General features: G+C 36.9%; 1 protein-coding gene across 1 annotated transcript in view; it reads right to left on the minus strand.

Moving 5' to 3' along the window:
• Positions 1-12,718, minus strand: part of tub (TUB bipartite transcription factor) — a 91,308-nt gene that overhangs the window by 31,573 nt on the left and 47,017 nt on the right. Inside the window, 1 exon segment of the mRNA XM_051115714.1 lies at positions 895-946. Coding sequence (XP_050971671.1) covers positions 895-946 — 52 coding nt within the window.

The following is a 12,718-nucleotide window of genomic DNA, read 5'->3' on the forward strand; positions in this document are numbered from 1 at the left end:
AAGCAAGAAAATGATAATTTTGTTTGGAAAGTCAATAAACTAATGTGAGACACAATAAAGAAGTTAACACAGAGGACGCTGCAGCTAAGTATATTAGCTATCTAGTCTATACAAAGCAGCTTAATAAGTTTAAGATTATTAATGAAACATAATTTATAGTATTGTTGCAGTGTTCGTCTTGTTGCTAGATTGCCTGCTTTATGCTGTAATGGACTATTTTTCTTATTAAGATTCAAGCCAGCTTACAAGAAAGATATTAAAATACTTACAGCTTACAACTACTAATAATGAGCGGAATAGTGTACAAACAGCCAGTCATTATAAAATAAATCCCTTTAGGGTGATTCGTTTTAGCTCTGGTTAGGCTTTAATTAACAACTGTCTGTACATTATGCCTTATTATGTACATTTTGCCCTATGTCACATTTCGTCAAAAAAACCTTTTTAATGAAATTTGAGAAAAAATGATATGCCTGTTGCAAAAAAATCACTAATTCAGGTTTCCAAGGAACCCATCTGTTGTTCTTAGAGTCTAGTGTGTTAAATACCAAAGGATTATCAGCATATCCAATGCAAACCCACAAGGCTAATGAAGACCACAGAGGAACGAGTCTGGCTAACTGAAAGAATCAATTTTGGCATAAGTTTTCAACACTGTCTGGGGCAAGTCTATTAAAATAACAGCACATAACATAAGGCAAAGGAACTGCTGGCATATGGAATCTTATCAAAAGACTGTTCTTTTAACAGTCTTGAGAATATGCTTCCGTGACGTGAATGATTTCTCTCTCATTGTTCTTTTTCTGTCTGTTTTTATTCTTTTTGATTTATCTCATTTCCTTTGAACAGGGCCTTCTGTACACAGTGCTGAAAAGAAACCAAAGGAAGACTCACCTGTCTGTCCAGCTTCTGTTGTCGTAGGTTCGTGCCCTCATCATCCAATGTGCTGCAGGAGGACAAAAACAAGATTAATGGGAAAACCACACAAAACAAAGACGTGCCACAGCGAGAGAAGCACCAACAGAGATACCATTCAAACTTACTAGATTACCTTTTGTGTATACAAAGATAGTCCAGTGTCAAAAGAAGCATACAGTAAAAGAAAAATACAACATCAATGATTTAACCAAAGGTGGCCTTCACAATGCAACTCCTTACTGTTTATGTCTCTCACTAAAAACAGATCTTAGCTCATACAATATCGAAAAAAGCAACTATTATGATATAAATATAAATCACAGCATTTGCTCTCTATTTACTAGTCATTATACCTAAATTATGGGCAGAACAGTGTATAAATAATACGTATGAACAAGGAGACAGGCAGCGCTGCTGTGTTGATCATGCCTATGACTCATTGTGCTCTTTCAGGTCCTGTGAGGAGGGAGGTCTTTGGTGAGGCCTTTGTGCTCTGCCTGTCCCTCCTCTGGTTCTCTATAATCAGTTATGACACATTCACTCCAGACCTTCTTATGCATTTCTGCCGCCTGTTATTGCTGAGGCGAAAGCTCCGTTAATTAAATGGCAATAGTGGGCTTCCTCTGTGGCTGTGGTGGGTCATGCGGAGAGAAGAAGTGTGACAGATCAAGGGTGGTGTGGAAAAGGATTTGTGCTCTGTAATCTGAAAAGCACAACCAGGGTGTTGGTTTTAACATCTGATAGACACATATTTTACAATCAGACAGTAGTGAGATGCACAGTTACAAATACTGTAAACAAATCAAGAATTCTGCTATCTTTGGTATCTGTGTTGATTTGGCTCCCCTCTGGATGTCATTAGACAATAAAAAATCATTTACAGTGGTTTCGTTTCAGAGCACCACACCACAGGCATTTACTCATTTCCTTGATGACATTATAAAACACAAAATAAACATGCTAATCAGACGCTCTTATTTTCAGAAATATTTAGACAGATAAAATGACACAGAACAATACGCTGATTGACAGAACAATAAAAAACAAAACAGACAGATAGACAGGTTATGTGTGACATTGGCAAAAACCCCCAGTATTTACAAAGCGAACAATAGCTTCCAATAGCTACAGTCCCTTGCAAAAGTATTCACTTTTTTCACGTTTTGTTACGTTGCTGCCTTATGTTAAACTGCTTTAAATTACTTTTTCCCCACATCAATCTACATTCCATACACTATAATGACAAAATATTTATTAAAAATAAAAAAAAATTAAAAACTAAAAACAAGTAGAATGCATAAGTATTCATACCCTTAACTCAGTACTTTACAGCACCTTTACAGCTTTTTGGTTATGACAAGCTTTGCACATAAGCATTTGGCAATTATCTGCTATTCTTCTCCTCACCTCTTCACCTCTCAAGCTCTCTCAGGTTGGATGGGGGCAGACCAAGTGGCAACCTCCCGATCTCCCTCTTGAAGCCAACACGGAAGTGACTAAAACTGCAATTCATCGACTGGCCGCTTGAGGCTGGCTGCAAAAGGGAGTCAATCCCATAGACTCCCCATGTTAAAATGCCCAACTTCACAGCAGAAAAAAATATGTTTACAGCCTGGTTCAAAAAGTGTTTTTGGTCTATATAGCTAATTTTGGCCTTCATGTCAACTGTGAGGGGGGTGAATTTTTTTATAACTCATCCGTTTAATTTATATTAAGCCTTAAAGTTCTGCATAATTTAGGGCGTGGCCACTTAAGTGACAGGTGGATTGCCGCTGCTGTCACCACCGTCGCGCTAGGTGGGCGTGGTTTCAGCATCAGCTCAACCCACGTCCCGCCTATTTGCCCATTTTTGATTATCCGGGAGTGACGTGCAATGACGCGATTCCAAGATGGCAACGGCTGACTCCCGCCCACTAAGAGCTTCAAAAATGATCTTCAGAAACCTACGGGTGACGTCACGGACACTACGTCCATGTATTTTACAGTCTATGGGGCAGACACACATTTTCAGGTTTCTCCAGAAATGTTTGATTGGGTTCAAGTCCAGACTGTGGCTAGGCCACTCAAGGACATTCACACAGTTGTCTATAAGCCACTCTTGCTGTGTGCTTAGTGTCACTGTCCAGTTGGAAGGTGAACCTTCTGCCCAGTCTGAGGTTCTAAATGCTCTGGACTGGGTTTTCATTCATCTCAATATTTTGGTGCATTGAGCTTTTCTTCTACTCTGACGAGTCCTTCAGTCCCTGCTGCTGAAAAACAGCCTCATGCTACCTGCACACTTTACTTTTGGAATAGTACTCTGCAGGTCATGAGCAGTGCAGGTTTCCTTCAAACATGATGCTTGGAATTAAGGTTCATCAGACCAGAGAATTTTGTTTTTTCACAGTCTGAGGGTCCTTTAGGTGCTTTGTTGCAAATTCAGTTTTCATGTGTCTTCGCTGAGGAGAGCATTGGGTTTTGCCTAGATTGGCCAATCTAGATAAAGCCTAGATTGACCTAGATTTGTCATTATGTAGGTTACTCATATCTCCACATATGATCATGGAGCTCAACTACAGTGACCACCAGCTTCTTGGTCACCAGTCTAACCAAGCCCTTTTCCATCATTTGCTCAGTTTGGCCAGGAGGCCAGTTCTAGGAAGAGTCCTGCTTGTTTCAAACATCTTCCATTAAGGGTAACAGAGACTACATTCTTCTGTGAAACTTCAATGCAACAGAATTTTTTCTGAACTCTTTCCAAGATGTGTGGCTTGATACAATCCTGTTTCTGAGATCTAGTCCCTGTTAGACCTTTTATTAAGATGTTGTGCCTTTTCAAATCATACCCATTCAATTGAATGTGCCACAGGTTAACTTCACTCGAAGTGTAGTAACATCTACAAGCAATATAAGTGCTCCTGAGCTAAATTTTAACTGTCCCAGATTTAATTTTTTATTCGAACCATGTGTGATGTCTCCAATGTGATTGCGTAATGCGTGAGGTCGTGGATGCAGAGCTAGTGCAAGATGAGCATTTTGGTTAAAAAGTATATATATAAAAGTTTTTTTTTTTGTTTGTTAGAAATTGACAGATCGATTCGCTAGATAAGACCCTTATTCCTCGCCTGGGATCGTGTAGAGCCCTTTAAAGCTCCACTGAGACTGCAATTTGGACCTTCATGAACATCTTGGATGACATGTGGGTGAGTAAATGATCAGGAAATTTTAACTTTAACTAATCCTTTAACCCTACAGTTGATAGATAAGTCTCAGGCTTAATGTCTGTTTCACATTGTAAGTGAAAGCGGAGAGTGAGCAGCGTGTATTTCGTCGCTGCTTATAGTAATAAATGAGAGTGTTCACATTGAAAGTACAACTGCCAACCCTTATTAACACGAGCAGCCGCAAAATACGCGCTGCTCAAACTCCGCTGTCGCTTGCGATGTGAAACAGGTGTAATAGACAGCTGGATCGTTGTCATGTATGTTTAAATCAGTACTGCAATCTTTTAACAATTAATTGTCCAGCTCTAAAAGACAGATGAACAGACAGAAAAACAGACATACAGTTACAAAATATTTCTAACCAAACCAGTACTAACCAACATGCAAATTCATGTTTCTCTAAGCTTGTCTTTTCAGGAGGATTATACTGGTGTCTCTTTCTCCTTCTCTCTCTCGGATGGATATTCCAGTGCATATAGCTGCAAAGAACTCAGAATCTCTACTTTTCTATTTAAACCTGAGAAATCTCACTCTCTATGGGCTGCCAACACTGACACCATTTTTATCACACATGCACATGGACACGAAGACACATGCCCAAGAACACACACTCATTCAGAAACACAGACACCTATTTCAGTAACTCAAAAACGCAACCTTCAGGATACAAAAATAGTTGTGCTTATCTGCACACATTCATGAACTCCCTTCTAAAGCAAAAATATATAAATGCACACATGTAAAGCAGAGTGCCTAATGTTAGCAGTCAAGGGTGTCAGTTCTCATCAGATTGGCAGATAATGACATAAACAGAGCGGTTATAATGAGGGTCAACAAGGGATGAGAGATAAATTGATATGTTCTGACAGCTGCCTGCAATGTGCGGTAGAATTTCTCTCCCTAACCATCAAGCTTCACTGATGACAGTGACAATTCACTTTGTGTGTCATTGTGTGTGTGTATGCATGTGGGTGTTTAACAGTATGTGTGTGTAATGGAATCAGAAAATAACATCTGCTGATTTGCATGCTGTACTTTTACCTGCAAATTCTCATTCATTAAAACAAAATACAACGCACTACAGAAAGAAATGGTAAAAAAAAAAAAGAGCTATGACGCACAAGAATGTTCAAGCACCGACAGCATTTACCACAACATTTACTACTTGTACTCCAGCAAAAATATCAAAAAAATCTTTAAATAGGATTAACTCGAGAAGCAAAATCCCATTAGACAAGGCCTGTTCTTAGAGAATAGATCTTAAATTAAATTCACTTTTCTTCTTTTATATTGCATGGAGAAAATGTTAGAACGATAGAATAAAAAATGATTTTGAGAGTAAGTGATAACAGAATAGTTTTTTTTTTCCTTTAGGCTTTAGGAATGATTGCGTATGTCTTTACACTACACTACTACACAGTTCAATGAAGGTCAGTCACACTTTCGAGATAGCTTTAAAGAATTTCTATAGAGTTACGTAAGTCTTTTTTTCCACATCTTTGCTTCTCAGTGCTTTCCGCTTGCAATGAAACTCTTATTTTGATTCTGTCTTTTAACTATCTGCTGCAATTCGATGAGTGTGTCATAGGATGAAAACAGAAAAGCAGAAACTCTACATGAATCAAGGCTCTGAGAAAAAATGCCTCAAACTGGTTTCTGAACATTTTTTAGTGTATCCAAGGACATTTTTTACTGTGGAATTGTGGATTATCTCACAATTCAGAAAAAAAAATCAGAAATGCAAGACATAAACTCTAATTTTGAATTCTATTTTTTTCTGAGTTTAACATCAGATTTTTAGGGCTGCCACTAATGACTATTTTTATATAGATAAATCTATCAACTAATTTATCAGTTAATCTAAATGATTAATTTCCCACAAAAAACAACACATTTATTTAGGAAAAAAAGGAATTACACAGTATTTCTGAAAAAAAAAATACACTAATTTTTTAAAAATCAATTAATTGGAGATGCTTTTGATTATGAAAATTTAACAGAACCATTAAAATGGAATCCAGAAATTAAAACGGAAAAAAAATGAATTTGGAAATAAAACGGATGTCATAGAGCATAGATCTATAATTATAATGTATGTGAACAGTATGTGAACAGTAGTCTTTAAAATTGCTTAAAAATACATATACAATAGCAATGAGGCAATAATAATTAGTTCAAATAAAGTATCAAAAGCAATAGATCATAGTTTTATTGAACAAAAACGGTTAAAACATAATGTACTATAAACAATTAAGCTAATGTACATTACACATTACAACAAAGCCCTGCAGAGGGCGCCAACGGCCTGATGATTGTTTTTACACATTATTGTGTGATCTAATCCAAGTTTAATACTGACTAAACATGATTTAATTCAAATTCAAAGTCCACTTATTCTTTAATATGTGGCCATTTCTTTCTGACAGAAATGCTATAGCTACTGTAATTTAATGAATATGTGGACATCAAAACATGCATACACACATATAAACAAAGCACATAAATTAAACCTGCATCGCATGTATATTTATTTAACTGAATCATAGCGTTTGTGAATTTACAAATATGCTTAATTATGAGTTTTCAATGGGTTTAATATATCATTATATCATGCAGCCTTGGAAAAGTCTAAAAATGCGTTTCTCGTCCGTGAAATGCACCACTTCCGGTATTAATCGAGGTGGGCAAAATGAAATTGAGGATTTTTAAAAATCGAATACTCAAATACAATGGACGAATCACTGTGACAGCTCTACAGTTTTTTTAACAGGACATTCGAGTGATCTTGCCAAAATTCTGACAGACTGTGATAGTATAAAAAACAGCATGTGTTTATGTACGTGCACACTAGCATGACAGTGTTCAAATAGAAAACAGGCAATGGTACTTATCTTTCCATGTTTGTGGATAACAAGGTCCTTAACCCCCAGTGAGCTCTGTGTATGTGTGTGTTGTGAGTGTGTGTTTGTCCATATAGAGCCTGTGACCTACCAGAGCACACTGGCTCTCTAATAAACTGGCCAACGCTGTGAAATTAGTATTTGTGATGCAGAAGGTCCAGCTGAGGCAACCTCAGCTACGCCAGCATGATCTCTCAGCTCAATACATTTTTCATAGCAAGCCCCATCTGCAGGGGAAGAGATGCTCATCACACCATGAAAAAAAAAGCCATGAGGGGCCCAACGGCCCTGCTGACTGAGGGAGACATGAGAGAAGGACATATTCGCTGCCTGTTCTCACTGTTGTTTGTTTCCCTAGTCCTTCAAGACTGAGTACTATAGGGGGTGACAAACAGAAGAATATGAAAGACAGAGTTCCATATCTTTCTGCGTTACCAGTATGCCTGAAAGCAAGACACTTAATAGAAAATCACCCTACTGCTGCTTCTCTAATTATTGACCTACTTTCTTTTTTGGATGGAAATCATTGCCCGAAATTCACATATGAGTAATTCAACTGTTCAGCCACAGCTCTAAGGTACAATAGGCAATACGTACAGTGTTTTATCTATGAGATCAGCCATTACAAGGCAAATCTCTGCCCGATTCCTAACTAAATACAAAAGATTGATCATTAGTATTATGGGAAAACATCAATCAAAGTACTTTCATAAACCTTAAGAAACACTCGTGACAAAAAAAGAACTTCCCAGAGGAAAAGCTATTGCTCAAAGGTTGCTCTTTCATAACCAGTGACACTTAATGGAGGTGCCAGTTATGTTTCTATAATAGTACATCTCAGATAATTTGATCTTGGAATAGATGACTCTGAAGGAGGCATATGTATAGGGTCCTACTAGGCATATTTTTCCAAAAATGCAAATTATGTCATTATTTACACCCTTTTATGTCATGAAAGGGGACAATGAAGATTATATCTGCGCCTTAGTGATAACATTGGACGCATGACTTTCACTGAATGAAAATATTCAGTCCCACTTTATATTCGGTGGCCTTAACTACTATATACGCAGTGCAATGTAATTTATTGTGTTCATATTGTATTGCAAAACATTTTTGCTGCTATTAAGGTGGAATACAGGTAAGGCTAGGAACAGGTTTGGTGGTATGGGTTGGTTTAAGGGTGGGTTAAGGTGTTAGGGATGGATCAACAGTGTAACTATAAATGTAATTACAGAAATGAATTACAGATGTAATTACATGCAGGTATTTTTAAAGGGGTCATCGGATGCCCATTTTCCACAAGTTGATATGATTCCTAAGGGTCTTAATGAAAAATCTGATAACCCCTTTAAAACATAAGTACAACATAAAAACATGTATGTACACAATAAGCCCATTGCGTTAAATTACTAATTTAAAAGTACATAGTAGTTAAGGCTATCTAATATAAGTGGGACCAAATATTATTTTCTGTTCTGAAAAAAAAGCAGGTTTCAAATCACCTTTTAATCCACTACTGACTACAACAAACAAGTGAGAGATATAATTTCTGATGTTCTTTTCTACAGGTTTAGTTAAAACAAATGACTCATGTACGCTTCTCTTTCCATTACGGTTCCCTTGAGCTCCTCTGGTGCCAAAGCTCGTTAGATTTCTCAGATCCATTCAGGTCACAATCACAGACCTCACACACAGGAAACTGGGGTGTGGGAGAGGGCAGATCTTCACAATCAAAACACACTCCCATAGAGACAGTCTTAGACCCTCAAGGGTAGGTTGAGTGGTACCTTTAGCTCTTCGCAACAAGCGGCAAGTGCTCCCTGATGTAATCTTTGAAAGAAAGAGTGGAGGAAAGTGGGCTTGTAACTTATAGCAACCAAGAGCCAATGAGAGAACAGAGGCAGTGCAGCCATGGCAATGAGGCTCCTCTGAGAGGCAGCAGCAGACATGCCTCCAACAGCAAACATAAATCAAAAGCATGCCTTTATTACTATTTACATTAATAATAACTCATAGTCCACACCTGAATTACAAGTTATTAAAAATATAAAGCAAATATATCCAGAGCATTCTGAAAAAAGTAAATGATGAGATAATCTGTCGATTATTCTGATGATTAATCAAGTAATCGGATAATTATAATTAATTTGTAGTAATAAAAATAGACCTAAGTGAGCAATAGCCTTTAAAATGACTTAAAATACATATTTAATAGCAAAGAGGCAGACTCAGAGTGAGGGTTTCAAATTTTATTTTGAAATCGTGATGAACAGTTAGCATATTGAAAAAGATACTGATGTATTCTCCTGTGTTTGCTTAGGTTTATAAATGATTTACCTTACAAATCTGATGAAATAGGGCATGCTGCATTCCCAGATGAATGTTATAATAAACCCAAACTCACAACAACAAGCAGAGATGGAGTTTGAGACGCTCCACCCATGTAAATGATAACAGCTTTTAGAGTAGGGATGGGTGATATCCATAGTTTGCGATAGACCGGTAAATATTTTCCCCACGATAAGAATTAGTGTTCCTGCAATAATAACAATAAAGTTTACAGTAGCACGTGTACGATCAGTTTTTCATGTGTATGAGCTCGTTTACAAACCTGTTGTCCCAACATGCTTTTTCTATAAATTAACTTCATAACATAGTCGAGTGTTTAAAATAGCCTTTTGCGATCAGACGTGGCTTTATATCACAGAATGAGGCAGAAATCATACTATTTTATAGTATTATAAAAGCTATGTTGATTAGCATTGCATTATAAATATACTTTATCCTTATAAAAATACCCAAGATTGCTTGAAGAACACAGACAAACCATGTTTAGCAATTGTATGTTTATTGTCAAGTTTTCTCAGTTAAAATTTCTCTATCTGCTTCTATTCAGCAACAGCGATAAGTGGATCAGAGATTTCCTGGAGCATCATCAGTACTATTACTTCTGCTACAAAGCATATGTGGAGTTTCTGCGCAAGGGCGCCCTCTGGCATCTAGTGAATTAAACGGTCATTACATTGTAAATGTGTACTCAGTTATGCTCTATTTAGGGTAAAAATAGGAAAGATAATATTTTTTTCTAAAGAAACAGGATTTGCTCAATTATAGTCATTGATATTGTTATTGCAATAATACCAGAAATTATCGTGATACATTTTTAAATCCATCCCTATTTTGGAGCAGCATTTACTATGAACGGAGCTGCTCTGAGATGCACGTAGGTAAATAATTATATACTTACAATAATTACACACATGCATTTATTTAACTGAATCTTAGCGTTTGTGAATTCCTAATAGAATTATGCTTTATTATGATTTTTTAAATAGGATTAACGATGTGTTTTTCAGGGCCGATGCCAATACAGATTATTACAGATCAAGTAGTCTGATAACCGATATATATATATATGTCTGGTGTAAAAATTAAAATTTATGTCAAAATTAAGAACAACAAGGGCATTGACAAAAACTTCCTTTAAATGCTTTTAAATTATTTTATCTGCAAATCAGTTTTAAAAAATTAAATGTATGCATTATCTTTTGAATCAAATTCTTAAATTGAATCAATTAATTCAAATAGTAAGACACTATAAGCCGTTACTGATTTGAATGAAATCAGTATCAACAATATTTGTGTTCGCAATGCAGAGGTGGCACAGAATCTGCATCTGAAGTGTCATTTAGATGCATTCACACAAATTGTTTAATGCAACTGTTTAATTGATAACCATAAAAAAAGCTTAACATCTGAGCTGATAATTACCAGTCGACCAAAATTAATACTTTTATTAAGCAAGTATACATTTATTTAATAAAAACATTAATGTGATGCTACAAAAAGATCTAATTCAAATAAATGACATTCTTTTCAACATTCTTCTCAAAAGATACTAAAAAAAAACGGACAAAAAAATTAAACAGAACAGCTTTAAGGATTTTCTGAAGGATCATGTGGCACTGAATATTGGAGTAATTGCTGCTGAAAATTCAGCTTTGCCATCACAAGAATAAACTACTATCAACTATTTTAAAATATATTAAAACATTTTTTATTTTATAATAGTTACAATAATATTTGTAATAATATTTTTATAATTGAACAACATAACTGTTTTACTGTATTTTTGATTAAATAAATGCAGCAGCTATACGTTTTTTTTTTTAAATAAATCACATTTCAGACTAGTCGTAACCAAATGTGAACCTGGACCACAAAACCAGTCATAATGGTCAATTTTTTGAAATTGAGATTTATACATCAAAACACCTGAATAAATAAGCTTTCCATTGATGTATGGTTTGTTAGGATAGGACGATATTTGGCAGAGATATAACTATTTGAAAATCTAAAATCTGGTGCAAAAAAATAAAAAATCTAAATATTGAGAAAATCGCCTTTAAAGTTGTCCAAATGAAATTCTTAGTAATGCATATTACTAAACAAAAATTAAGTTTTGATATATTTACAGTAAGAAATTTACAAAATATCTTCATGGAACGTGATCTTTACTTAATATCCTAATGTTTTTTGGCATAAAAGAAAAATCTATAATTTTGACCCATACAATGTATTGTTGGCTACTGCTACAAATATACCCGTGATACTTAAGACTGGTTTTGTGGTCCAGGGTCACAAATCTGGTCTATGGTAGAGTTCTAGCTAGAGTTCTAAAAGTTCTCAAAGCATAAAAAACACAAAGAAGATCAGCATAAATACAGCCTTAACACAGACACACAATGTAAAGCGACAATGCAGCAGTGACAGTTACATCAACTGGCTCCAGTAGGGCCATCTTTATTGCTGAACCCTGTAATGGATTTTATGTCAGACCAGTTGATATAAACAAAACCTCAGCAGCAACTATACAACCGGACATGCACAAACTAGCCCTGAGCGCTCAACTAGCAGCATGAGAAACACTAGAGTACAAGAGATAACAGACAAGGGCAAGAGAATCACCTTTGCCACCTTTGCAGCCCTGCCAGGGTGCCACTCATTATCCTTTCACCATCATCAAAGACACCTATTCTCTCCAACCAAACACACAAGCTCACTCTCTCACCGACAAACGGCTGTACCTGTAAGGGATCCAGTCAGACGAGTGTTTGGAGCTCATATCTGCGCGTGTTGAACGGGTTCAGAGCGCAGGGGGAAGGGTAGCGGTAGCAGAGTAGGACAGCAGCAGCGATGCCAACAACAGAGCCCATGCACCCCAACCATCCCCTGCACTTCTGTCTCTGCTATCTACAGATCTACAGTCTCTTCCATTCACACAGCTCCCGTCTGCAGTCCGCAACGGATTCTTTTCATCGTGAGCCGGACTCAGCTGCCTCGGTGTGACACCGGTTCCCTCGACATGTGCTGTTTTCTTTTTGTTTGTTCACAATCCCTCGTGTTTTAGTCTTCCGTTCACCTTCACCGTGTCTCTCTCGTCATCATCTAGTCCGCTGCTCTGTGGCTCTCGCTCACTGCGCCTTGTACCGACTGCCTCCTTCCCTCCCTTCTCTCTCTCTCTCTCACTCTCTCGCTGGCTCTCTCTCTCTTTCAGACCACTGTCATTATAACCTTACACACAGCCCTAAGAAGGGGAGAACATATAAGAGTGAATCTCTTTTGTCTAGCTGCTTTGATGTTCGTCGCGATGCTCCGCTGGTCCATCAACACACACAGATACACACGAGGCTC

Source organism: Labeo rohita, chromosome 7, assembly GCF_022985175.1.
Source record: "Labeo rohita strain BAU-BD-2019 chromosome 7, IGBB_LRoh.1.0, whole genome shotgun sequence".
Taxonomy (NCBI): domain Eukaryota; kingdom Metazoa; phylum Chordata; class Actinopteri; order Cypriniformes; family Cyprinidae; genus Labeo; species Labeo rohita.